This window comes from Gloeophyllum trabeum (assembly GCF_000344685.1).
Source record: "Gloeophyllum trabeum ATCC 11539 unplaced genomic scaffold GLOTRscaffold_00001, whole genome shotgun sequence".
Taxonomy (NCBI): Eukaryota; Fungi; Basidiomycota; class Agaricomycetes; order Gloeophyllales; family Gloeophyllaceae; genus Gloeophyllum; species Gloeophyllum trabeum.
In genome coordinates, this window is record NW_006920410.1 from 1,073,655 (window position 1) to 1,098,482 (window position 24,828).

Genomic DNA, 24,828 nt, shown 5'->3' on the forward strand with positions numbered 1-24,828 from the left:
ACGCCCGCTCCGGAGCAGCGGCAGACCCGTCGTACAGCAACGTTGGCATAGTTCCCAAATGACTCGATTGTCGCGATCATGATTTGATATCGGTCCGAATGCGCAGAAAAAAAACATATCGATGGATGATATTGGCACATGATACACGGGCATTAGGCTAAGCACGGAGAACCTGGTCGTACATTCATGTCCGAGACGCGATCCCCTCCCAAATATTAGCAAGTCCCCCCAATATTACTGCGTCTGCTATACTCTGCGTGATGGTATATGGTGGTACAAGATGCATTGAGTCGGAGCCGATAGAATTATGCAAATAGCAGTGGGTGACAACTGGGGGGCTTGTCAGATGAGCGCGGGCCGGACAGGGCGCCACCGACTTACTGAGACGGATTGCAACGAAAAAACAAATACAACAATGTGCAAAGATGAACAAGGCGAAAGAGACTGAACCAAAGGGTCAGCCTCAGCGAAAGCCAGAGCAGGTTCAAGACATACCTTGGTTAACGGCGCTTGAATGGGCAGTTGGGGGAGTGACCTCCGCGCCACCCGCAGTGGCAGCACTGGGGGGAGCTGTAGTTCACGCACTCCTGCTCACTTGCGGTATGCGAGGAGACGGGGGCGGCTGATGCGCAGGGATGCGAAGTGTGGTGGCATGTGGATGATAGCGCGCCGGAGCAGGGGATGGCGAGCGCTGAGCAGCAGTGCGAGTGCGAGACCATGATGATGATGATGACAACGAGGAGAGTGGTGGAGAGCGGTGAATGCGAAGAGTGGAGGAGAGGAGAGTAGCTTAAGTAGTGGGGTAAATGTCTGACCGAGTTGCTGATGGTTTGCAGTTCACTCCAACGGTCTTTTATCTGTTTCAGAAATTGCCGCCACACCGGGCACGGCCCCATGACTGCTTTGGTACGAAGCACGAATACCAGATTTCCGATACGTATGTGGCGCCGAAAGAGTGCTTCCCATACTTCCGTCGCCCGTTGATATGACAAAGGCAAGCAACGCTGAAACGGATCATCTTTGCTATCAGGCCGGGCAGAGTTGTGGACGAATTATCCTCCTTTATCTCCCCCAAAACAAGAAATAGCACGGAAGGAACGTGCCTCGTGCACAGCACGGAAACGAAAGGAAGGTGCAAGCGAGCCACAACAAAGACGCCCAACTGCGCGCGTCACAAGCGTCAGATCCAAGAAAAGCACTGATTCCGCACGAAACCGACCAAACTGCAAGGAGTTTGGGTGCCTTGCCATCCCGATGTGTATCACCGTCCTTCGGCCTCGCGCCGACGTTCCGAGCCAAACTTATCGCGTCCCTTTGCCATAATCGCCTCATCAGTCCCAGAAACACGCGAACCACACGAGCTTCCAAGCCGGATCTGCCATCTCCCAGCGCCGCCGCCCTGGTGTCCTCCAATACATCCAGCGCGAAATGTATTGCAACCTCGACCCCCCACGTCCGCGAATATGTCCATCTCGGAATCCTAACTCTCCTAATTTCACCTCCAACGCATGCCATCAACGTCCTGGGGCAGCGGAGGCTCAGCGAGACACAGATCCTAGGGACCCTGGCTCGATCGTGAACGACATGGGCGTCTGACCGCACTCAATTACCTCTGCTCGATCCCTGCGCTCGAACTTTCTTAACGCCGGAGGTGATGAAAGGTCCCTTCACGCCACCAGAGTCAGCCCGGGCAGCTAGAACCCCACAACCTTAGGCCTGCTAGTGATAAATTGGTGTCGTGAGACGTCAATCTCAAGAACATGTCAGGCGACATAATTCAGCGACGCGCGAAGCAGGAGAGAAAGGGCACGTCGCGAGAAAAGTCAGGAACGTGTATCGCCGAGACTGTGGGCGGGGATCGTCATTTGGAAGGGTACTCACAAAGGCCCCGATGTAGGGCCACTCCTGCCTTATCCATATAGACCACCAAAGACTGGACAAATTGCGCACACAGCACTTCTTCAGATGCAGGACCAGGACATAGCGCGATCACTCCTGTACAGTTCTAAGCCGTAATTAGCGTAGATAGGAAGGACTGCGCAATATTATCTACTTACAGCGATAGTCCAGTGATCCCTTCCGTCTTACTCGGAAATTCTTCGCCTCGCGCTCGTTCGACATGCGTTGTAGGTGCTTGTGTTATCGCTCACCGGTGACATCTTCAACATGGCTTCTAAGCCGCTCACTAGCACTAGCTCGCAGAAAGGAGACCAACGCTGACACGAAAGGGTAGTGAACATACTAGTACAGTGACATCAGAGCAGCACGACATCTGTCCGCTCAGGCGACCTTCCCCAACTTGCTTCTAGCTCCCGACACTGCCTCCTTTCTTCTTCGGCGCGTCCGCATACCAATGCGGGATCGCGTTCGCTTTCGGCACAGCTCGTTTCCTCAGTTCTCGGATTTCTTTCTCCTCCTCTAACTCCTTTTGCCTCCTTCTTTCTTCCATCTGTCTTTCAATTTCTTGCTCTCTGGCCCTCCTCGCTTCCTCGAATTTCTCTCTTTCTTTCGCTCGAATTTCGGTGCTGAGCTGGAGGGGCTGGGAAACTACGGGCGCGATATGCTCCTTACGAGCCGCCACAGACGCTTCGTGGGCGGCATGGAGAGCTTTGAAATCTGGAACGGGGTGAAAGAAGCGGCTTGCAGAGCGCTTCATCGTACTTCGTGACCCTTCCTCATGTTGGGCCTTTCGGGATTCTAGACGTAGCTCGGATTTGAAGTTAAACTCGATCGGCTGGATGGCCTTCGGTGGAGGTAGTTGGTTGTTCTGAGTAATCCCGTAAACCCTAAGTCAGCCAGCTAACAGCACTTGCATCGCCACGGGACGTACCGGTCTATCACTGATCGAGCGTTGACCAATAGCCAAGACGTGACTATCTTTCTCTTTGTGCGCTTGGGTATCCAAGGTACGCCCGACACGTTCACGGGTTTGATCGTGGTCGAAATGCTCTCTCGGCGGGGCCGGAGTAAGCGCGTTCTCTTTGCTATTCTTGAACTTGCTACGAGTAGACGCAGGCTTTCGGACCTTGTCCCTACTCGACTTCAGAGAGGCCGCGTTGGACTTTGGCTTCCCTGGATGCAGTCTCTTCTCCCTCTTGCGAGGCTCGGAAGAATCCAAAATTGATTGGGGAGAAGGGGGACGCTTATTCGAGGTGCGCATCGGGGAGATCGGTTCCTGAGGTTGTCCAACTTCCTTCTTTCTCGGAGACAGCTGTGACAAAGTGAGAGGATCATCACGTGTAGCGGGAGGCGCGTCGGTGTCTGCCACTTGTATGGCCTGTCTATCATCGCCATAGCCTCCACCCATTGTCCTGGAACGTCAGCATTCAGCACCGGCTGCGTGTCATGAACTCGAGGATCACATACATTGACTGCATAATCCCCTGACTAAACATGAGGAGTCGCCCTGCGGCTCCCCCGACGGCAGCATCCATGGTGACATCTCCGAAAGACGCATCCAAGAAGTCCGACTTCATCGTGGCTTTCTTCACCTGCGACGGCGTAGTACCATGGCCGTCTTCTGGTCTGACGGCAGTAATAGTAGGCGGCACATCCGATATCGCAGAAGACGGGGCATCGGCGATCTGCAAATATTATGACACGGGCCCTGCCACAAGAAGACATCGACTCACTATTTCGCCTCTCTTGTAGACTGCCTGCTTACTGCTTTCAGCATCGCCGCTGCCTCCAGGGTGCTTACGAGTCAACGCCGGTTTATTTCCGGGACGCCTCCTGGCGGGACGATCTATAATCGGAGCCGCCTTGTCGTCGGCACCAACTGAGTCCTGGTCCTGCGCCGACGGGCGAAGAGCAGAGGTCGAGGCTTCCCGACTCTCAGTCGGCTTCGACTTGGTCTTTGATGGGCGAGACACGGCGTGTATAGTGGGCTGCTCCAATACCGCGCGGGGCGAGGGCGGGAGTATTTGCTTCGACTCGGGGCGAGGGGTCAGATCGCTGAGACGAAGAGCGTCGTGAGTCTTCTTTGGCATAATGGGTGTGCCGAGGCTATCCGCGTCTGCCAGAAAATCGCCGCTGGGATCAGCCAAGAGAAGCTCATCTGTGCCGTTGGATACGGGGATTTGGAATGAAGTATCGGAAAGGTCTGGAAGGTGGCGGAGGCTGAGATCAGGAAGGTGCGGCATGCTGAGCTCGGTAATTGAACGTGGAGGCATGCTCAATGAGTTGGACCGTAGCGGTCAGTACTCTGGTTGAAGCCGGTTGCAGCCTCGGGATTGACTAACTTGATGCGAACGAGAGCTGAAGACTGAGTGGCAACAGCTGCTTCAGTACCGAGTTGTTCACAGCGGTATGGTCGACGAGTGTGAAGTATCGCAAAAAGTGCAATGGAGGCAGGGGACGACAAGCAACCGCTCCTCCGTGGGAGCTTCCGCGACGCGTCTCAAGCACGTGACGAGCCAGCCTTTGTGTCCCGGAGGGACCGGTCGGACGAATTGGGCTGGCGCCGGCGCCCTTCCCACGTCTCGCTCAGGTCTCAAAGGTTGCAGGCGAAAATCACTCGCGACCACTTGGAAATGCTCGTTCTCGAGCCTACTGCGTCGCGGGAAGCTGGTCCACTCTCATGCGACTACATAGTCAGGCGACTGTGTCACTCAGGGCTCTGACCGTCGGGGACGCATCTGTGTTACGAGGCCATGATGCAAGACCAAGAAGACATCGGCTTACCCCCGAGGTCTCTCATTCCTACCCGGTCAGAAGAGCATGCCATGGCGTTCGGGGAGCGTCATATTTTACCCCAAGTGTCTGGTATGAGCTCCTGGGACCACCTTGCCTCTTTCCAGCTCGCATTTCTGGCAACCCCCTTTACTAAGATCGAAAGGGTACACAAGGCACGCCGATATTCTTGACGCATCTCGGGGGCGTCAAAGAATCTCAGTGAACCCAACGCCAGAGTTCTTCCACCACTTGCGCCTCCGGATGTTGAGGATGCCACTCCGCTGCTTCGATGTTCCCGTCTTTAGCAACAAGCACCGGTCCCTCTTTGGCCCTGCTGCGAGCGCGTGCTTATCTGATTATGCCTTGGCTTCATCCTATTCGCTGAGGCCAACTGGTCACCCTGTGACGCACTAGACGGGCGATCCAGTGATTGCAAACACGGAAGTGGCGTAGAATTCCTCTTCGCACTATGGCCCTTAGCCCTCTTTTGACAGTATTACACCCCGGCATCTTTCCGGTAACAACTTCTTTAGACCACCTGATATGGTTTTTGCATGCAGATACACGAAAAGGCAACTCCAGAGTAGATTCTGCTGGTGCGTGTCTTGGGTAGAAGGTGGTCGTGAAGACTCGGGGCACGAACTGTAATCGTGGCTTCTTTTCTGGAACTGCACAGTATAGGCTCAATAGACACTATCTGCGGAATTGGGGTTCCCAATACAGTCTACGTAGGACATACAAATACAAATGATGAATGCCATTATCAGCATCTTCGAGAGACAAAAGCCGCCGCGATGCCGCTAAGGCTGAGAGTTCAGTCAACCTTGACTGTGCCGTCGACTAGATACAGCACGCCGTTGATAGCCTGCGAATAGACATGGACGAACTCAGGCACGATGGTCCAGGAAACGGGCATACACGCACCTGTTTCTCGTCCAAAATCCTTATATTTCCGTCCAGGACTATGCGCGCCCAATCGGGCAGTTCGGTATGCCCTTCGATCTTCTCAAGCTTAACAGACTTGCCAGGCAAGAGGGTGTCATATGAGCCAGATTCGAGGACGATGGGTGATTCCTGCAGGGGGAATGGTTTAGTTTCCTTCACACTCTACGCATGCTGCCCCGGCTGTACGTACCGGGATGATATGCGCAGAGACCCAACGGAGAACGTTCTCCTTCGAGAGTGCGTCATACTCCTGTTCAGTTATCACCGTGCCCTCCTCGGGAGGAGCTGGTCCTTGATGTCTTCAGAGCAACGTTAACCCACGGAATTGTAAAGTGTACCAGAAGGACTTACGGCTTCCGAGCTAAAGCCATGATGGCTTTGTTGGTAGGCACAAGCACCGTAGTCCGAGCCCTTTCGTCGTTGAACAACTCGCTGAGCTTGGTCTCTCGTGCATAGGAGTAGAATATCGATGCGGAAGTTTCGATGGTCAACAAGTCTGCAAGCCTCGGCTGAGACTGTACAACAGGGACGGGGTTGTTCATGTCTTCGACGTTGGAAAGCACAGTCTGTCCATCAAGCGAGGCAGCTGCAAGCAGTGGCAAGGCAAACAAAGATAGTATTGGGCCGCGCATGGTGTATGTTCGATGATGCTGCACAAACGAGAGACTGGAGCTGCGCTAGCGGCGCAATGGTGGCTGTGCATTGCCGACGCTGTACGTCCTGTTTTAGGCATATGTCATAAATTTCCAGGCTCTCGAATCTCGATCACTTCACTCTCACTCAGGCTTGTGTCTGGCTGAGAAGACATAAGTACCGCTTCAACTTGTGCATTTCGCCCACTTCAGAACATCATGGGCAAATCGCAAAAGAAACGATCTATGCGTCGCCATAACCCGATGCGAGTCCCAGACTCGCATCTACCAAAAGGTCTCGGGGGTGCATCCTCGTCCAAGCAAGAGCAGGTTCTACCAATCATGCAGAAGGTGAGCAATGAGTCCACATTCTGAATCGACAATGTCACCCTCAATAGTCTTCTTGCTAATGGGTAGATGGAAAGTCCAGACCCGTTAGAGCGCAAATGGGCTTGCGTAGCGGTATCCAATCTTATTCAAAACGACCCATCTACGCGACGATTGCTTCAAGGAAAGAATGTGGTCGGCGCGTTGATAACTCGCTTGTCTGACAGTGAAGAGGAAGTTGTGATTGAAGCTGTGGGAGCACTGCGGTACGTTGTATCCCAGAGGGTGGTCATGGATCTTCGTTCCAATCCGAGTGTGTGACCAGGAATCTGTGCATCGATGGCGGATATGACATTTGCGGCGAGATGTACAACAAAAACATCATGGCGCCATTGAAGACATTCCCTGCCAAGGTGAGCCCGTTCTCAGTCGGCTAGGCGGTGCCTTCTCAACATGCAGAAAGGAAGATATCAAATATTCTATCTCAATACCTTGAATCACCCAAATCAGCCTCGGAGAGCGTGCAGAAAGCACTCTACGAGTGGGCTGATAACGTTATCACCATCCTCTGGTGTCTATCGTAAGCGAGTTTTGCACATGTCGAGTTAACGCGTGGCTGACTGAACTCAGAGAGACGTCCAACAAGGCTTTGAATGCCATCAATCAGATTTCTCTCGTTCCCTTCTTGATGTCCTTCCTGGCCTCGCGGGACAGATTACCATCCGCGCCAGTCACATCTGCAGGCATGTTCGCTCCCACATTACCTCAATGCAATGCTGAATCGTCGAACAGCTCAATGCCTTTACGTGTTAACCGAGGATAATCCGCCGGCGGTCAAGGAAGTCAGATCCAACACAGCTTACATCTCCTGTCTTTTCGAGATCGCCCGCTCCGAGCCCAAGGGCAAGGAAGACAGTCAAATATCGCAGGAAAGAGCCGTAACGCAGCGTTTGCTCGCGTGTGGTATGTTCCCACTTGCTCCGGTCAAGTTTCCTATTGACATTCAATGGAAAGGGATCCTCCGTAACGTCTCTCCTCTTCCAGCTTCATCGTCGGCTCCTGCCGACTTTGACAGAGAAACCGTGATCCCATTGCTGCTTCCTGTGATTAGCTCTGTCTCATTGTTCGAGTACTCCAATGCGGTTGGCGAGCTGCTACAAAAGATGGTATGTATCTCACGACTTCCCATGGTCCACTAATTTCGACTGTACGTGGACAGGACTCCGAACCCCAGATCGAAAAGTTGTCGCTGAAAAATACTCCAAAGTCTGATTTTAAATCAGCGGAGGAATTGGAGCTGGAGCGTATTGAGACGAAGCTTAGGTCGATCCAGCTGGCGCTTGAAATACTGACAGGCGCTTGCGCGACGTTACCGGACTCTGAACTACTTCCCGACGAGGAAGGCGACGATGAAGGTAAGTCAATCAGCCCCTGTATATGCCACATGACTGATGCCCCGTCTTAGATGAAGCGATGGACGGGGAAGACGACAATGTCGATGGTGCACTCATGGATGACGACGCGCCAAATGGAAGTCGTCCGACACCAGCAAATACGTCGTTTCTATCCAGCCTTGTAGAACCTCTTCTGTCCTTAATACAACCGACACCGCTGTCTTTCCCACCACATTCGGGTCCTTCCCCACACCCACCCACGACGTCGGCTCTCAGTGCAATACACGTTTGTGCACTTGAATGTCTAAATAACATCTTCCTATCGCTATCCACTTCTTCAAACCCGGCTGTCGCGGCTGATACTGAGAGTGGACGAAAAGTATGGAGCAGCGTCTCGAATGCCCTGCAGGCTGTCGGGACAAGCTTCGGCCCGGGTCAAGAGCGGAGAAAGGACGTCTGGGAAATTGGAGTAGGTGTTCTATGGGGCATTGGGAACATTTGGAAGGGTAACCTGGTGCGTTCGACTGTGCACCCTTCCCCACTTCCCCCTGACTCGGGAATATAGGTACCTCAAGAGGAGGAAGTCAGAGTTTTGATGCAATTATGTGACGCCACCGCATCAGACACAGTGAGAGTCCGCTGCGTAGGTGCCTTGGAGTGTCTCGCCCAACATCCGCCTTCTATCGAGCTTAATCGGGTACGTTGTCTTCCCGGTACAATGTCGTCAACTTACTAAAAGCTGCATAGACGATCTCTCAATATCTTCTATCCACGTTGCCCACAGCAGCTGGTCCATCTCCGGTGGGCGTGGAACCGATGATACAGGCTGCTTCCGCTCTAATCGACATATATTCCGACGAGAATATGCCGTATGATGTCAATTTCCGGCAAGGGGGTTATGTGGATAGACTGGCCGAGAGCTTGAATGGCTTCAAACAAGCTGTGAGAACCATCGATAAGCGCAAGGAGGGTGGAAAGGAATTGCGAAGTCGGGGCGAGGAAGTCCGGGAGAACCTGCAAGCCTTCGTTCAGTACAGGCGAGATCTCGGATTTTAGGTAGTCTTAGGGTTTGGATGTTAGTGACGCTGGTGACGTTGCACTCTTGCATCGTCGTGCTACTCATCAGGAGTGGGCTTACTCCTTTGGCCACCTTTTCTGAGAAGGCGGACCAACCTATGATCTTGAACTTCGAGTCGACGGGCAAGCGGGATCTTACAGTGGTCAGATTATTTTATTATGTCCTGGCGTGGATCGTTAAGATAAAGTTCGCCTGCGCAATAATTTGTTATGATGAGCGACGTAATCGTCTGGGCCTTGGTCGAACTCTGGTCGGTTCCCCGGAGGTACCACGGTTCCGCGAAGGTTATGCTGGACTAGGGGACGCGCAGATCGTAGCCTGGATGATGATGTCTTCTGATGACACAGCGAAGAACCTAAACTATGCGGAGTTGATGGTAATAACTTTGGAGGTAGGCCGACCCTACCTCGTCATCGGCTTCTTCGTGGCATCAAGTCGAACTCAACGCTCCCTTGATAAACGCGAGGATGAGTTGCAGCAGATTTAAGGTGAAATCCCACAATGCAGAGTCAGTCATGTGAGTGTATGAGCTGCGACCACGTACTTAGAGCGGGTTCCGGCCGGGAACAAGCAGCGGGCAAGAAAGAGGTACAGGGAGCGTACTACGTGAGACGCTATGAGGAACGAAAAGAAGCTCAGCTCATTATTTTCCTACCTCACCTTGAAGTCGAAGTATGTCCGCATGGTCTTATCGCGTGTCAGAGTGTCAAAAGTGGCTGGTCAAGACGGACAACAGGTGAGTATTGAGAACATCCTGCGAGGAAAGGCCGGGGTCGCCCTTCCCTATGCAGACCATACTGGTCGGTAGCTTGTCTTATTTCAAGCAATGGGCCGCCTATCAGGATACCATGAGATACGAATCGAGTAGCAATATAGCAATTGCAAGTCAATGTAAATAACAGAGGACTAGGCGCTCGGTGGCGTTCCCAAATGGACGCGTGACGGAACGCGATCACGTGCATTGCCTCGTGGCGCGCCGACGCGATGTTGAACAGTGTTTAGACTGATCCTCGCGCCTTCCCACAACGTCCTCAACCCCGGAAACCTGTCCTTCCTGAGTGTTTCGCACCACGCTTGCGACGATGTCGGGCTGGGAGATTGGGAGCCATGACTCCGAGGAGTTGATATCACTCCGAAAGCAATTATCAGAGAAGGGCAGGTCGCATTTACCACAGCCGGAGTCTATATTTACTGACAGCGATGTTAGACTCGCAGTATGCCAATCTACAGTCCCAATTATTGAAGAGATCAGAAGAGTTTGAGGAGATGAAGCGCTCTTTGGATGACTCGGTACAGAAAGTGAGGCGATCGCTTCGAAGCTTGTAGCATTCGCTCATGTGTTGTTTGGTGCCACAACATAGCTAAGAGCAGAGGCCGAACGAGCTCTTGCCTTTGAGAAGAACCTGGAACGGTGTACAGAGAATCTGCAAGCCGAGAAGATAGCTCGTCAGAATGCAGAGATCAGCGCCGCTTCCGCTCAAGCAAGGATTACGACGCAAGAGCAGGAAGCCCGGGAGCTGCAGGCTATTATCAACAGCCTGTCCAACGGCGCGGACGACTCGGCAACTCGATTGTTAAAGCTCTCGGAGGAGAAGAAGAAACTGGAGAATCAGGTGAAGGATCTCCAGGCGAACCTGCGGGAGGCAACGATGACACCTGCTCCTGCTCGCCGGGGACCACGTCGAACGTCATCTCTCTCGGACGCCCGCCACATATTTCTTGAACAGGAGTTGACTGAGCTTCGCGCCGCGTACTCCAAGGTTGAAGCAGAGCTCCATACGGCGAGGGAAGAGCTGCAGCGATCGCAGGCTAGCTTGTGCAATACGGAAAACGAACGAATTGTGGCGGAGAAGCGGTTGAAGGAGCGTGTTCAGGAGCTGGAGAATGTCTTAGAGTCGCAAGAGGAAGAGCTACTGATGTTGAAGTCTCAGGCCGGAGGCGATGCCACCGCTCAGCGGGAGGAAGACCTACTGTACCGCATCGAGCAAGAAGAAGCGAAGGTAGCCACACTGAATCAAATGGTGGACTCCTTAGAGCAAGAAGCACGATCTTTACGAAAGAAGATCGGTGTGGAAGCGTCTCACGCTGCCGACCTGGAGTCCAGGAACGTTGACTTGATGTCGAAGAAGGAGCGAGCCTTGCATGAGCTCCATGATACCGAGGTCAAGCTGAAAGCTGCCCTTGAGACGGTCCGGGGCCATGACAGGCGTATTGAGCATCTTACTGCTCGGGAAACGTAAGTTGCTGAGCTCGCCAACAAGGACCCTATACTGATTTTTCATTACTGTCCAGCGAGCTCTGTCAGCAGATAGACCAGCTGCAGGCTGCTATTCAGCCTCAACTGCTCGTGTCACAACGGGAAGAGGGTAAGGCGTACCCCGAGCCCGAAGATCCCGACATTATTGCGACCGTCGAGCGCCTTCTGAAGGCTGTCGAGCGCCTCCGGTCAGAGAGAGATGGTCTCCGGCGCGATCTGGAATTCTTGCAAATGGAGTCGGCAATCACGGTCCAAACGCTGGAGAAGAGGCTGTCCGCTATGAAGGATCGTGAGCAAGAACTGCCCCTTGCCGCGCAGCTGCATGAGGAAATCGACACCCTGCAGACACGACTGGCGGAGAGCGATGCTCAACATTCCCGCTTGTTATCACAGAAGGACGATGACATCAAACGTCTGGAGGCCAGGGCGTCGACTCTCGCCAGCAGTATCGAAGAGTCTCAGCGCAAGGCTGATCAACTTATCGCCGAGAATGCCGATCTTGACAAGCAGCTTAACGAGGCGCGACATTCTATTCGAGAGGCAGAGGACGCTTCTCGCTCCCGAGAGCGAGAGCTAACCGCAATGAAGACTGCAATGGACGGGACCCAGACGCGTATTACCTCCGCTTTGGAAGAGGTCCGTGCACTTCAATGCGAGCGGGAGGAACTCTTGCACAGGGTCAGGCAGTTGCAAGATGAATTGACGTCCTCGACGCAAGAACTTGCGTCTACTAGGCGGGAACTGAGGCAGACGGAAGGCAATCTGCAAGAGGCACTGAAGTCGCTTGAGATTGTGGAATCGCAGCGAGAGTCGCTTATTACGGAGGTAACGAACCTCCAGAGCGACCTAGAGGCAGCAAGGCACGAGCTCGAAGACGCAGAACAGCGTAATGACACCCTGCAAGCAAAGCAGCTGGCATCCTTCTCATCTTATGAGGCAACCAAGGCTCTAAGACAGCAGATCGAGACGCTGGAGCAGCGCGTGCAACGCCGCACTGAACAGATTGGTATTCACCAGCACGACATCAAGAGACTGGAGCTTAACCTCAAGCTACAAGAGGACCGAGTCAATGAGATGGTTGCCGAACTTGAGACAATGGCAAGCCAGAAGGAGGCCATGGTGGAGGACTGCGCCGCAGCTCGGGAAGCCAGGGACGATGCCCTGACGAGGGTGGAAGCGCTCGAGCTAGAGCTAGAGACGGTAGATAGCCGTGTAATGGACGCTGAGGAGGCCAGGCAGTCGGAGTGCGCGGCTCTGATCGGCGTCTGGGCGCAAAGCATGAGTCGCCTCAGGGCAACTCGAGTCTTGCTTCAGCACAATACGCAGCGCGCCGTCCCAGAGACACGGCCCATGGACGTGGATGATTCTCACCTCGCGGAGGAGCTCAATAGCCTCCGCACTGAACATCGGAAATGTCTCGATGATCTGGAGGGGAAGAGTGCCTCGCTACGCTCCCTCCAAGCGTCCTCCACTGCTACCTCCGAGGATCTACGGCTGGTGACGGTAGCTCTGGCCTCAGCCAGAGCAGGCTTATGCACCGCTTCCGAGGCCACCACGGCAGTCAGGATGGAACTGGTTAATGTTCGCTCTCGATGCGAAGCCTTGGAAGCGGAGGCGCAATCCAAGTCTGCAGAGATATCCGCGCTGGCAGAACAACGGGAGCAGTCCGAGCTTAGATGCGTCGATGCTATCATGCAGAAAGAAGCGTTGGTCGATGACAACGCTAAACTACAACAACAACTGCTGGAGCTCCAGCGTACCAGTGAAGATTCTGCAGTTCAACTGAAGGAGGAGGTCGAGAAGCTGCTTCGGGCGCAAGATGATATGGAACTTCGCCTGTCTCAGGCCTTTGCAAAGTCACAATCAGAGGATCTTCGGGACGAACTAGATGCCCTCAAGGCCGCGCATTCTCAAGAACTGGTCAAACTGCAAGACGAGCTAGCCATCACCCTTAGAGATCTGGAAGAAGCTCAAAGGTGTCGTGACGCTTTAGAGACTCAAATCCGAGAGACCGAACAGACCCGCGAAGCGATGGAGGCGCGACTTTCTGATGCAGAAAATCGGTTCCAGAACCAACTCAGCGAGCTTGAGGCCAAATACGCTGAAGAGCTGTGTAAAACGGGAGCGGACCTTCAGCAGGAAATCGACCGCTTGACGGATGTTTTGCGAAAATCAGAAGCATCACATGCCAATGCAACAGTGGAGATCGAGCGACTCAGAGAGAACCACGAACGCCAGGTGTCGGAGATGCGAGAACAACTCGCGAATCTAGATAGCGATATCAAGATGCTCACGCAGAACTGCGAGGCTACGAAGCAGGACCTACAAGAGTCAATGGAGCGTCAGAAGGCTATGGCCGCTGAGCACTCGGACTTGCGTCAACAGCTTGCGCGGAGTCAAGATGAGCTGCAAGCTACCCTGGACGAGCTTCATTCCATGCGAGAAGAGAAGTCTATGCTTGATACTGAGTTCAAGAAGACCGCATCGCAGATAGAGAACCTGTTGTCCATGAAGTCATATCTGGAGGATAAGCTTAAGGACAGGTGAGACTTATCGACTCGTAGAATGCTTTTGGTCTAACCATCGCTCAGTGAGAGCGCAGTTTCATCTTTACGAGAGCAATCAGATCGTCTCAAATCGAGCTTGATTCGAAGCGAGAAAGCGGAGAAAACTGCCGAGATGAATCTATCTCTCCAGAGCACCCAGCATGAGCATGTCGTCGCGACCCTCAAGCGCGAGATTGAACGTCTGAAGTCAAGGCCTGACTTCGAAGCTGAAGCCTTGGAGCTCAGAGAGAGGATCGATGAGATGGATCAACTCCTGCGGAGTAAGTCCGCAGAAATCGAAGAGAATGATGACAAATGCATCGAGTGAGTATATCATATGGTTATATTGCACCGTGTTAACAAAATCTGTAGACTCCTGAAGGAAAAGAAGAAACTGGCACACAAAGTGGAGACTCTGACACGAAAGGTGCAGAGTCTGCAAATGAAGCTTTCTTCTGCGCAAGGATCATCGTCGACTCCTGAGGAGGTGAACCACGTCTTCTCGAGATTGAGCCCCGCGAGAGGCACCATGCCTCCCGTGCCTCCTCTTCTTGCCCAACCAGCTTCATCGATACTAGCCACGCCAAGCGGACGAACCAGAACAATTTCTGGGCCATCCTCGCTGCCGCGGCCTAAGACACCAGACTTCAAGGCGACGCATTTCAGCACTGCGAGGATGAAGACACCTGAACAAAGAAATCCGTTCTATCAGCCTCCAGCTGAGGCATCTTCGTCTGTGGCCGGTAAGAAAAGACCGGTGCCGGAAGACTTCGATGACTGTGGAAGTGTACCTCCTCAGGGCATCGTGGCTGAGCGTCTGGTAACCTTTGGAGAGGAAAATGCGACGCCGCGTGTACGGAGACCATACCATAACGCTCGAACAGGCTTTACTCCCCAGCGAAGTGGGGCTCTCGCATCGGGCTCAAAGCAGCAATCCCCTGTTCGCAGGATGACCACCGGTGCCCCTTCTGCCGCAATATCCGATGTTACCAACAGTCCCAGAGGCGCCAGCAGGGCAAGCAGCGGCGTGACTAAGTCGCTGAAAAGTGGCTGGCTAGGGAAGATTCGGGGAGCGTCCTCAACACAGCCTGGGCACAGGACATTCTCGTCACGTCCGCCTTCTCGTAATGAACCGAGTGGGCACTCATGACTTTAGTTTCCATCGCGATGCCTGCATCTCTTTATTGCTCCAGGACTGCTGCCTTCCATCATATGTATCATTACGCATATCTATCTTATCGAATGAATTGTATTACTTGTCGTCGAGGATCTGCTAGACCTACATGTTGCGATTGCCAGTGTCAATCAAGCCGCCATATACTCATGATCACTCAGACTTGTGGACGGCGCCTCCTCAGGCTTCAATAGCCAGTAGATAGGTGGGCAATCCTAATGATCACCCAGATTCTCAGATACGACGGTGGCGTCTGTAGTGCTACGTATGTAGTCAAGTCAGGAATTGCTTGCTTCCAGCCATGTTCTCTTCTAAACACCATGGCGATGCCACGCATGCAGACCTCTCGATAGAGTTGCGGGAGATTCAAGACTGGCAGGTCGGGACGCTTCTGCTACGAGGACACTGTTTGGACGTTACGGCCGTTGCGGTCGATGCAGTGTCCAACACTGTGGCCATCGGTAGGGCTGAACATGACTGATCTCTGCGGCCCTCAAGTAATCCAGAAAATCAGGCACCGCTGAGGGTGAACTACACATTCTAGGTGGCCCTGGTGTCGAGAAGCACTGGGCTCTGCCAGAGCCCAGACGGATCAAATTGCTGCAGTACGCTGCTTCCGTTCTAAAGCTACTTTGCCTAGGTTCGAGCTCCAGTACTGCAGATTGGCTTCCGAGTCGATGGCACTGACGAAGACGATCGTCATTGATAGATGATCAGGATCGCATGTATGTCTGGGATATATCCCGGCAGGACCAGCCTAAGCTACAGGCAAGCACCAGGCTCGGTGCTCCTGCTAAGTGAATGATCCTGAGTGTCTTTCTCAACGGAGTATTCTAATCCCAGTAACACCCCTTCAGTTGGTTAACAGTGTCTCCCTCGCATACCCATGTCGGTCTTGTGTAGCTCATGGGGATGCGTCGCTCATACTCGAGATAGGCGTTCGTAGCCCTAGGATCAGGGGAAGTCAAAACTTATGACCTTCTATGCTTGCGCGCCTCTCCCTACACCATACCCAACTTATTGTCTTTATACGAGAAAGAGGCATCAAGGGAGAGTGAAGGTTGGCCATCCACCACAGAACCGTATGTCCTTCGCGTGCGTTTTGGGTCAACGAACTAATTGCTGTTGTAGCTCTAGATCTGTTCCCTTGGAAGTGGTAGTACACCCCCGGAATCTAGATCTGCTTTTCATAGCATATAGCGGTGGGATGAAGATCTGTCTTCCCTCAGAGTACACGACTCATCTCCACTGTTAGACGGAGTTGTTCTCTCTGACCTTGTATGTCGCATCCTTCTCCGAGTAGTCCCCTGGTCTACATGTGTCAACAGGAACAACGCAGAACTGTAGGTGTATATCGACTAATCCTTCCCCCAGGAGCGCCTGGAGGAGCCGGCCATACGGGACCCGTACGCTCCCATTCCTTCGTAGTGTGGCCCAATGGGTAGACTTACCTCTGACCCTAGGATCTGTTGAAGATGCGAAGGCCCTCCGTCACAGCCATAGCGGTCCATCCATCAGGCCACTTCTTTGCTGCCGGTCACGCTGACGGTTGTATGTCATTTTGGGCGGTGGACGATACAGACAGTCCATTACTGGTCAGGACCTTCGATGCAGCGGACGTCAACCTGCCCAACATGGATCTATTTAACGAAGAGCGAACTACTAGTAGTCCACCAGACTCCGAAAGAGAGCCTGTATTCAAATTGGCATGGAGCGGATTTCCGAACTCTTCGGACCCGCGTGGAGGGGAAACCGCCTTGTTCATCTTGGGCGGGCAAACCAGTCGAGATCCACCGGGGATGTATGTGTTGTGGCTCCCGGCGTTCAATCCGGGAGAACCGCCTGCTACACCGGGTTCTCGAGCGCTCCATCCAGTTTTCCGAAAAGCTATGTGTGACTCTCTTGTCCCTATCGATGCTGCATTCTACTCCACATCTGGCTTGACCCAAGACTTCTACCTGATACCTCGGGATAGCCCTCATTTCAACGGTAGCTGGGATCCTGTTGCTATACTACTCTTGTCAGAAGGAGAAGGGAAGACCTGCGCCCTTGAAGCCTACTCAGTATCAGCACCGTACAGTATTCCTGCGGCGCTGCCCAATCCGAAACCGGACTTACCTGCTGCAGATGGTCAGTCCAATCTCGTCGACGAACTAGCTGCGACCCTGGAATCCCTGAAAGCGGACGATGGCGGACCTCGCCGATTGAACCTACCGCCTCACCTTTGGAGCGGGACTACGGCAGTAACATCAACCACGCTGCACATAATGGACAGAGATCCCTATGAGAGACTCGTGGATGGTGCGGCTGTGGACGAAGATAGATTCCCAGTCTCTGGCGGGTCGGCTTGGATTGACGAAGAAGCTGCCGGAAATGAGCTGAAATTTGCGAAGGCATGGCTGAGATTCATTCCGAGGAACCGTTTAGAGACTGATATATCACTCCGTCACAGTACCAACCCCATCGTATCATCATTTCCCAGCATCGTGATGGTACTGTGCGCTTCCAGGATATTAGTGCACAGATACGTCTTAAAACAGAGTCGGCTCCGCTGGAGAGGAATATACCAAGTCCTCTTCCTGCATTGACAATTGACCCTCTTTTTGCGCTCTCTGATCCGTCGTTGTTGACCCATTTCCCTCCAGAATTCTCAGCCCAAGTTAAGGTCCGCAGTGTGGTCCTTGCACCCGAGTCACTGGAATGCTACATCATTTTGAGGTTGGGCGAAGTTCTGGTATACCGATTTGGGCCCGGAAATAGCGACATCCAAGCACCTCCGATGACACTCCCTGATGCGGAGCTGGTCTCGCTACGTCATATATCAGCGCCGCTGCAACAAAAATTCCACCCTTATCTCCTCGTGGCTGCTAAGAAGGGACCCGTTGTAGCGTGTGCTCCGTCGGATATTGGCAAGTTCACTTATGTCTTCGTGAAGCCTCCTCATTCACCTTTGTCTAAGGATTTTTTGCGGTTTCGTATATCAGCGGGTTGCTCCTCATCGTTGACCTGCGGGGTCCGAAGATCATATACAGGAGCGATAAGGACCCATCGACTAAGAGGAAATCAGCCTTCCATAGACATTCCCAAGAATTGGAGAGTTTCACCACATTGACCTGGACAGTATGTCGCATGGCATCTGGTGCGTAACGCAGGGTGTTAAATGGCAACTGTGTTCATAATAATGAACAGATCCTATGCCCCGGGTTCGCCTCCTGGCCATTCCCGCATCTGGGCGCACCAGAGTCTTCTCGCTTAATAGAGCATCAAGCGGCTCATGGGCCGTCGATTTCATGCCTAACCCTCCAGAAGCACCCTCTGAACCAATCTTCTCCGCATTCATCGATGCTTACTCCGGCGCGAGATTCAAAGCCGACCGGTATGGTCTGTCTCGGGCACTCGACCCTAGTACAGAGGACGCTATAGCCGGAAAAGGTCATAGTTACTGGATCGTGGCAGGTGCGAAGGGCATACGATGCAGTTTCGACCTCGACGGGCACAAGATTGGAAAAGCAGACTGGGGAAGCAAGATCGGTAAGGTCGAATGCTGTGAGATTGTCGAAAGGAACGGTATGAGGATGGATCCACCTTCTCAAGTAAGACCGCTTCTAAATTATTGACGTCCTGGTCCAGGATCCCAAGCATTCGTTGCCTTCACTGATGGTCACGAGGCCCTAATATATTCCCTACCCGCTCTTGAGCACCTCCATACCCTGCAGCTACCACAGCAATCCAACCTGTATGGCAGACCCTCTATTCTCATAGGAAAACCCGACTGAAACCTGTCACTAGCCCTGTCTCCCCAGATGCATCGGGTGACTTCCTCCACCACGCAACCCACCCGTCGGCGGCGTCACTCATATCCCGTACGACCTACGCCACCCTCTTCGATATCCGGCGGGCATATTACCACATCAAGCCCGAGGTAGACGTGCTCACGCGAAGCGACACGGGCAAGCGAGGGGTTATCCCTCCCCAGCCGCAACCCGTGTCTATGGGTCCGCCGAGCATTAAGGACGTCGTAGGCGGGTGGTTAGGCGCGATCGGTGCCGGACTGGGAGGAAAGCCTGTCATGACAGGAGAGCAGATTGATGCTTTGTGTGCGCTGCGTATCATTCTGTTCAGTGTTTATTTGTCTGATAATTAAATTCCCGAACATAGTGGCAGGACCCAACAGACCTCTTCCCAAGCCGGCGCCGGCGCCTGCACCCAAGTCACCACCTTCAACGGATCGCGCTTCGGTTCGGACGTCCAATACCATGAGCAGTCGTCGAAGTCGAGGTACCTCGCGCTCGCCTAGTCCAGATGCATCCCAAGAAGGGTCAAGTACCACCGGATTATATGACAGGCTCACTTCCGCTATATCTGAGCGCGGGTGAGTAGCTGTCTGCATCTAGAATTAGAGCAGTATCTGACGAACCGCTCCATACCCTTCCTTTAGAGAGGCGCTAGGCGATCTGGAGGAACAGTTCAAATCATTAGAAGAAGGTAGCAAAGGCATGATAGCTCAGGTATGCGCAGCCTTTGGAAACTCCGCGCAATTTTGTGCTGATTCACATCAGGCTAAACGTCTAGCTACGCAGCAGACAGCCAAGTCATGGTTCGGTCTCTAGCATTGTCCGGTTCTGCGAAACGATTTATCTGGAGGCCATGGGAATCAGTATGGACGACGAATGGCCCATTAGGAGTGAATGCACGCGAGCTGAACACAAACGTATGATACAATCGTTTTCTATGTATTTGTACAGACAATACATGCTACATCTTGGCTACACTGAACATCACAAATCACTCGTACACAGCACGAAATTGCCGGGTTCCCACTTACGCCTTCTTAGGAGGCTCCTTGCCGACAAACATGTCGGTGACGCTCGCAGTGAGCTTCTTGCGGGCTTCGTTAATGTAGCCAAGGAAGCCATCGCTGGCATCAGTCTCGCGTTTATGGTCCCACTCTTCGTGATGTTCAGTGATTTGGTGAGACGAGTTGGTGTGCAAAGTGAGCAAGGAGTTAACAGTCTGCAACAATGCTGTCAGACGAGGTGCAATAAGCAGATGTAGGGAGGTATACTGACCTTGGTAGGCCCAGAAGCCTTCGGGTCACGGAAGTACGAGACATCCTGGTCGACCAAGATCGTACTTTTCGGCACGGTCTTGGGGTTCTCAAGAACACGGAATTTGCCAATGTCCGCACGAGGGAAGATCTGGGTGTACGCGTCGCGTCAGTCATTGCTACAGCCCAAAAGATGAACGAGCAACCTTCACGAGCCCGTTGAACTGGGCGCGGATGGCGTCGGCACCTTTGGCGATCCCGACGGGGTCATGGAAGATGGCATCAGGCGCGTATACATGGTAAGTAGACTGAAAGGGTAGAATTGTTAAGCACATCCTGCGAGCAAAAATTGCGTGAACGCGGTACCTCCTTGGGATTAGAGGTGTAGAGCTGGATATATGCGTCTATTAGCCAGCAAAAACCCGTCACAGACGCGCACTGACCTCTCTGATGGCCTGAAGGATAGGCTTCTCGTGTTCCTCGGGCTGTCTCTCGCTGAGAGAGCGGCTCTCAGTGGGCGTGAGGCCGGCAGCGTTCTTCGCGTTAGGGTCAGACGAAGGCATCCTGTTTATGCTGGAAGTCTGGAATAAACGGCGGCGAGCAACAGTTGAGGTGCGGCAGACCGGGTGCGAGTAAGATGAGGGGAGACGGAGGGGCATGGGTCTGCTCCCATCCTGCACAGCAGCTTATATAGACCTTTGGGTGACAGGGAAGTGACCATCGGGAGGAAGTCAAGCTGGTCAAGCGGGGGTGATGCAAGCGGGGACGCGATCGACGCGTACGTCATGTGGCAGATCCCCGGAAGTAACTTCGAAGCGTGATTTGGTGAAGTGGTACGCGTGATTATATGGAAGAGCTCACGCCACAGTCAGACAAGCGTGGGACCAGCGTGCTTCAGAGCAGTGTCGTCGCCTTCAAAGCGTCATATCACTCGAAACATAGTCGTATATCGTGTGCCACATACAGTCCTAGAACTAATACAAAGATAGAAGAAAAGAAATAAAGATAGTCATAGCATGTGGCATCCGCCTTAGGCACCGAAACCGTACAGGGTCCTGCCGGACCGCTTGAGGGCGTAGACAACATCGAGGGCGGTGACAGTTTTCCTGAGCAGCCGTACTCCTGTGAGCAACAACGGATGTTAAAGAAAGGACGACCGCCACTGACCTCTTGGCGTGCTCGGTGTAAGTAACCGAGTCCCGGATGACATTCTCCAAGAAAATCTTCAGGACACCGCGAGTCTCCTCGTAGATGAGACCTGAGATACGCTTGACACCACCACGACGGGCGAGACGGCGGATAGCCTGACACATACAGTGAGTGGCAGGGATCGGCAGACCGACAGGTCGACGATACTTACGGGCTTGGTGATACCCTGGATGTTGTCGCGCAGAATCTTCCTGTGGCGCTTAGCACCGCCCTTTCCGAGACCCTACAACCCCCCTGTCAGCGACTTCCCCCAACACCCGAAGAATCGAATATGCAGTACCTTGCCACCTTTGCCGCGTCCAGACATGTCGTGTTATAGATTGAAGGAGATGATAGAGAAGTGGGTTGAGGGAGGCAGCCGAGACTTGCGGGCTGGCGGAAGCAGTGGTGGTGGTGGTTGCAGAGAGAGCCGGATGAGCGACGACGCGCGAACGCGCCTCGTTTATGTATACACGGAGTCACGTGCTACGCGCGTTCTATCGCTGTGACCTTCGTGACCACATCACGCCTGGTCCTGCTCAACACAATGGACGTATCGCAAGACATACCAAGGCCCCCGCGGTTCCTATGTGATCTCTACGACATCCCATCGGAGTCTACCCTCTTCACGACTACGACGGGACGCTTGAGGAGCTCCGGCAAGGCTCGCCCATACGTTACGCTCACCTTCGCCCAGAGCTCCGATGCGAAGATCGCAGGCCCGGGCGGTACGCAGGTCGCGCTGAGCGGCGAGGAGAGTATGCTTATGACACACTGGTGAGCCTCGATTTTAAAATATGCTAGGCAGACACAAGATTTTGATATGCACGGTGGTCGTATAAGAAGGATGAGGACCATGCATGACGCGATCCTCGTAGGGATCGGGACGGCGCTGAACGACGACCCCCAGCTGAATGGTAAGCCTCACTATAATACATCGTATGAACGAAGCGCCACGCGTTTCCTCGCCAGCGCCAACTACTCTGTCCCCTCGCTCTCTGAATCGGGATGGATCAGAGAGCGAGCTGACAGAGAGCCAGTCGTTGACCGGTTCCCTCATCACATAGTTGGAGAGTACATATACACATTGATTGTTGTCTACAGTCAGACATCTCCCGCCTCTCCCTGCCGGTACCCGCCTAAAATATCACCTTCCCCGCCCGGTTATCCTCGATGCGCACCTCCGTCTGCGACCGGACTGCAAACTCCTGAAGAATTACCAAGCCTCAAATGGACGGCGGCCCTGGGTCTTCTGCTTACCCACGGGTAGTCAAGACGAAGGATTCATCGCCAGAGCAGAGACGCTGCGCAACGCCGGCGCGCGTATATTCGAGGTCCCCGGGGACGGCGGTGCGTCCGCCCCCACACTTTACAACTACTACAGATGCTGACAGTCGAAAAGAATCCCTGTCACTCCCAGCGGTTCTCACAGTCCTGTATGACAATTGGATCGAGTCTGTCATGGTCGAAGGTGGCGCGAAGGTCATCAACTCGTTCCTGAACCTCGCGCGGGAGGAGGACGTTGTGGATACGCTGATTGTCACCCAAGCGCCTGTGAGGTTGGGGGAGGATGCCGTTGGGTATGGCACGAACATTTTGGCTGGCGGGGGGGCGGCGGTGGGTCCTTTTATCTGCAACTTCCGCCGGTTCGCTGTTGCTGATGTCGCTCCAGCTTCCTGACATGGTGCATGTTGCGACGGCGAAGATGGGTCCTGATAATGTGGTAGCGTTTAAGAGACACCGATCTTGACCCACACCCTGCACCTCCCATCGTGGATGCTGCGCAAGTGCAGCGGTCGCTGAGGTATCTAGTGACGGACTTGGCTATGGGGGACCTACATCCGCGAGTAGATACCTCGAGCAGGGTCCGAACTCAGAGACAACTTATAAGTACGTGACGGGATATAACGAACTTGCTTATTTACACTGGCTCCTGATGGAAGCCAGAGGCTGCAGCTATAGAACGGGTTTCTCGCGGTCGGGGATCTCGAGGGACTCTAATCTTGAGTTTGTATGATTCCGACGCTGGCATGTAGGTTTGGGATGAGATATTAATGGACTGGATTGAAGCAGCAGCGGAAACGGATCGGGATCCGGGGACCGCAGGATCCGTGCATGTGTGTGTGATTGGACAGATGCCTGACAACAGTGTCATAGAGTGTATAAGAAGGACAACTAGAAGCAGCAACTATTGAAGGCGAAGGGAAGATCACCCAATGGGGATTCTGGTTATATAGCAGGGCATATGGGTCGTGCGCCAGTACGGGAACGGAACGCATCCCGACGGGATCAGCTAACAAAGATTGCAGCCAGTAAGGATGGCTAGAGTATACGAAATACGAAGAAAGTCCTTCTTGAATCCAATCATACGGCCTGCTGGGAAAGGGACGCTGTGGAGTGCGAGAAAGGAGATCCGGAAATAGCGGCAGGGAAAGCAGACGAGGGTGAATTGTCGGAGGAAAGCGTTTGAGCAGGGAGCGGGATGGGACGCAGATCGCCGGGGGCGGGGCCGGGCAAGGAGCGTTGACGGCGAGGCGGGCGTTGTGGACGCGTCTGAGGCGGACGTGCCTGGCGTTCGAGACCGGGCCGGCGGTAGGTCCAGGAAGGGCGGGAGTGACAGGCGTGACATCAGCAGTGCAGCACAGCGAGCGCGTCGAGTGCGAGGACGGCTGAGACGATGACGTCGATGTATTCGCAATATGGCCCGTTGACGACCCGAAGCCACCGCGCTATATTACCTCGCTCTGGTTCTGTCGCTTTCCGTATCCTGCCTACCGCCCTTGGCCTGTGCCTGATTCAGCCACTCCATTCATCCGTCAACGCGCTGGCGTCAACTCACCTCTCGTCCTGATACCCTCAACTTGCATGCCAGCCTCGGCCCTCGTGCATTCCAAGTCCTGGTCGAAATGGATCAAGTTCTCGCGTGGTTCCAGTACCGCTGATGAAGCCAAACGCTCGGACTCTGCACAGAGCGCGAATGAGTTCGGAGCGCTCGAGGAGAAAAGCGCAGTGGCGCGCCAGTACGGGTACGCTGCCAGCTCGAACGCGCCCCGCCCCAGCGGACCAGCGCACACCCAGTCGCTGCGGGTCACGGCTCGGCCGCAGCGTCGATCCTCTCGTGAGTATTCGTATCCTCTATCTACCACACGCGGCAGCCCTGATCTATCTCTGGACGCTCCTTCCCAAGGTGTCGCCCATTCGCTCTCTGACAATACCCTCCCCGCGCCGCACCATGCTTCGCCTTCTCGATTCACCTACCATCCCACCCAGCCCAGCCCGCTTTCCCTCACCGACGTTGGCCCCAGCAGTAGCACTACTTCCTCCTCATATACATCCCTCTCTTCTGCCTCTCCTTCCTCTCCTTCTCTCTTACCTTCTGCGGCTCATCCATCACCTAATGTCCTTCCAAATCCAATCCCCGAGCCTTATCAGAACCACGATCCCCCTTCTAAATCTGCCCACTCCCACTCCCACGTGCCTAATTCCAATGCCGTGTCTGCAACACAACACCAGACAAAGAACATCCTCGGCAGTGCTAAGCTTGCACAGAAGCCGCTGCCCCCCAT

General features: G+C 53.8%; 8 protein-coding genes across 8 annotated transcripts; 4 read left to right on the forward strand and 4 right to left on the reverse strand.

Annotated features, from left to right (window-relative positions):
• Positions 1-2,149: 2,149 nt before the first annotated feature.
• Positions 2,150-4,356, reverse strand: GLOTRDRAFT_134992 (uncharacterized protein). The gene is made up of 4 exons (XM_007862539.1): positions 3,633-4,356; positions 3,367-3,584; positions 2,831-3,311; positions 2,150-2,767 (listed from the first exon to the last, which is right to left on the reverse strand). The coding sequence occupies exons 1-4, from the start codon at positions 4,170-4,172 to the stop codon at positions 2,306-2,308; spliced, it is 1,701 nt and encodes a 566-aa protein (XP_007860730.1). The 5' UTR covers positions 4,173-4,356; the 3' UTR covers positions 2,150-2,305.
• Positions 4,357-5,488: 1,132 nt separating this feature from the next.
• On the reverse strand, positions 5,489-6,161 carry GLOTRDRAFT_32286 (uncharacterized protein; the record flags this gene model as incomplete). Its single annotated transcript, XM_007862107.1, has 4 exons — positions 5,489-5,539; positions 5,599-5,748; positions 5,810-5,918; positions 5,971-6,161. The coding sequence occupies 4 exons, from the start codon at positions 6,159-6,161 to the stop codon at positions 5,489-5,491; spliced, it is 501 nt and encodes a 166-aa protein (XP_007860298.1).
• Positions 6,162-6,470: 309 nt separating this feature from the next.
• GLOTRDRAFT_112967 (ARM repeat-containing protein) lies at positions 6,471-9,188 on the forward strand (the record flags this gene model as incomplete). The annotated part of the gene is made up of 11 exons (XM_007862540.1): positions 6,471-6,602; positions 6,669-6,844; positions 6,904-6,991; positions 7,046-7,158; positions 7,209-7,321; positions 7,371-7,541; positions 7,593-7,744; positions 7,798-7,993; positions 8,044-8,486; positions 8,538-8,669; positions 8,720-9,188. The coding sequence occupies 11 exons, from the start codon at positions 6,471-6,473 to the stop codon at positions 9,026-9,028; spliced, it is 2,025 nt and encodes a 674-aa protein (XP_007860731.1). The 3' UTR covers positions 9,029-9,188.
• A 1,062-nt stretch (positions 9,189-10,250) lies between these two features.
• GLOTRDRAFT_30047 (uncharacterized protein) lies at positions 10,251-15,003 on the forward strand (the record flags this gene model as incomplete). The annotated part of the gene is made up of 6 exons (XM_007861979.1): positions 10,251-10,349; positions 10,412-11,239; positions 11,356-13,545; positions 13,672-13,850; positions 13,899-14,177; positions 14,226-15,003. 6 exons carry the CDS (start codon positions 10,251-10,253, stop codon positions 15,001-15,003), a joined length of 4,353 nt encoding a protein of 1,450 aa, XP_007860170.1.
• A 2,288-nt stretch (positions 15,004-17,291) lies between these two features.
• GLOTRDRAFT_134996 (uncharacterized protein) lies at positions 17,292-19,637 on the forward strand (the record flags this gene model as incomplete). Its single annotated transcript, XM_007862541.1, has 9 exons — positions 17,292-17,420; positions 17,480-17,936; positions 17,987-18,166; positions 18,217-18,594; positions 18,658-18,763; positions 18,817-19,124; positions 19,186-19,399; positions 19,466-19,535; positions 19,587-19,637. 9 exons carry the CDS (start codon positions 17,295-17,297, stop codon positions 19,635-19,637), a joined length of 1,890 nt encoding a protein of 629 aa, XP_007860732.1.
• A 211-nt stretch (positions 19,638-19,848) lies between these two features.
• GLOTRDRAFT_30198 (uncharacterized protein) lies at positions 19,849-20,637 on the reverse strand (the record flags this gene model as incomplete). Its single annotated transcript, XM_007861988.1, has 5 exons — positions 19,849-20,040; positions 20,097-20,225; positions 20,281-20,382; positions 20,441-20,464; positions 20,518-20,637. 5 exons carry the CDS (start codon positions 20,635-20,637, stop codon positions 19,849-19,851), a joined length of 567 nt encoding a protein of 188 aa, XP_007860179.1.
• A 467-nt stretch (positions 20,638-21,104) lies between these two features.
• On the reverse strand, positions 21,105-21,590 carry GLOTRDRAFT_124042 (histone-fold-containing protein; the record flags this gene model as incomplete). Its single annotated transcript, XM_007862542.1, has 4 exons — positions 21,105-21,180; positions 21,242-21,378; positions 21,435-21,506; positions 21,564-21,590. 4 exons carry the CDS (start codon positions 21,588-21,590, stop codon positions 21,105-21,107), a joined length of 312 nt encoding a protein of 103 aa, XP_007860733.1.
• A 206-nt stretch (positions 21,591-21,796) lies between these two features.
• Positions 21,797-23,243, forward strand: GLOTRDRAFT_67757 (dihydrofolate reductase). Its single transcript, XM_007862543.1, has 5 exons — positions 21,797-22,039; positions 22,109-22,179; positions 22,367-22,612; positions 22,665-22,879; positions 22,935-23,243. Exons 1-5 carry the CDS (start codon positions 21,810-21,812, stop codon positions 23,010-23,012), a joined length of 840 nt encoding a protein of 279 aa, XP_007860734.1. The 5' UTR covers positions 21,797-21,809; the 3' UTR covers positions 23,013-23,243.
• The last annotated feature ends 1,585 nt before the right edge of the window (positions 23,244-24,828 follow it).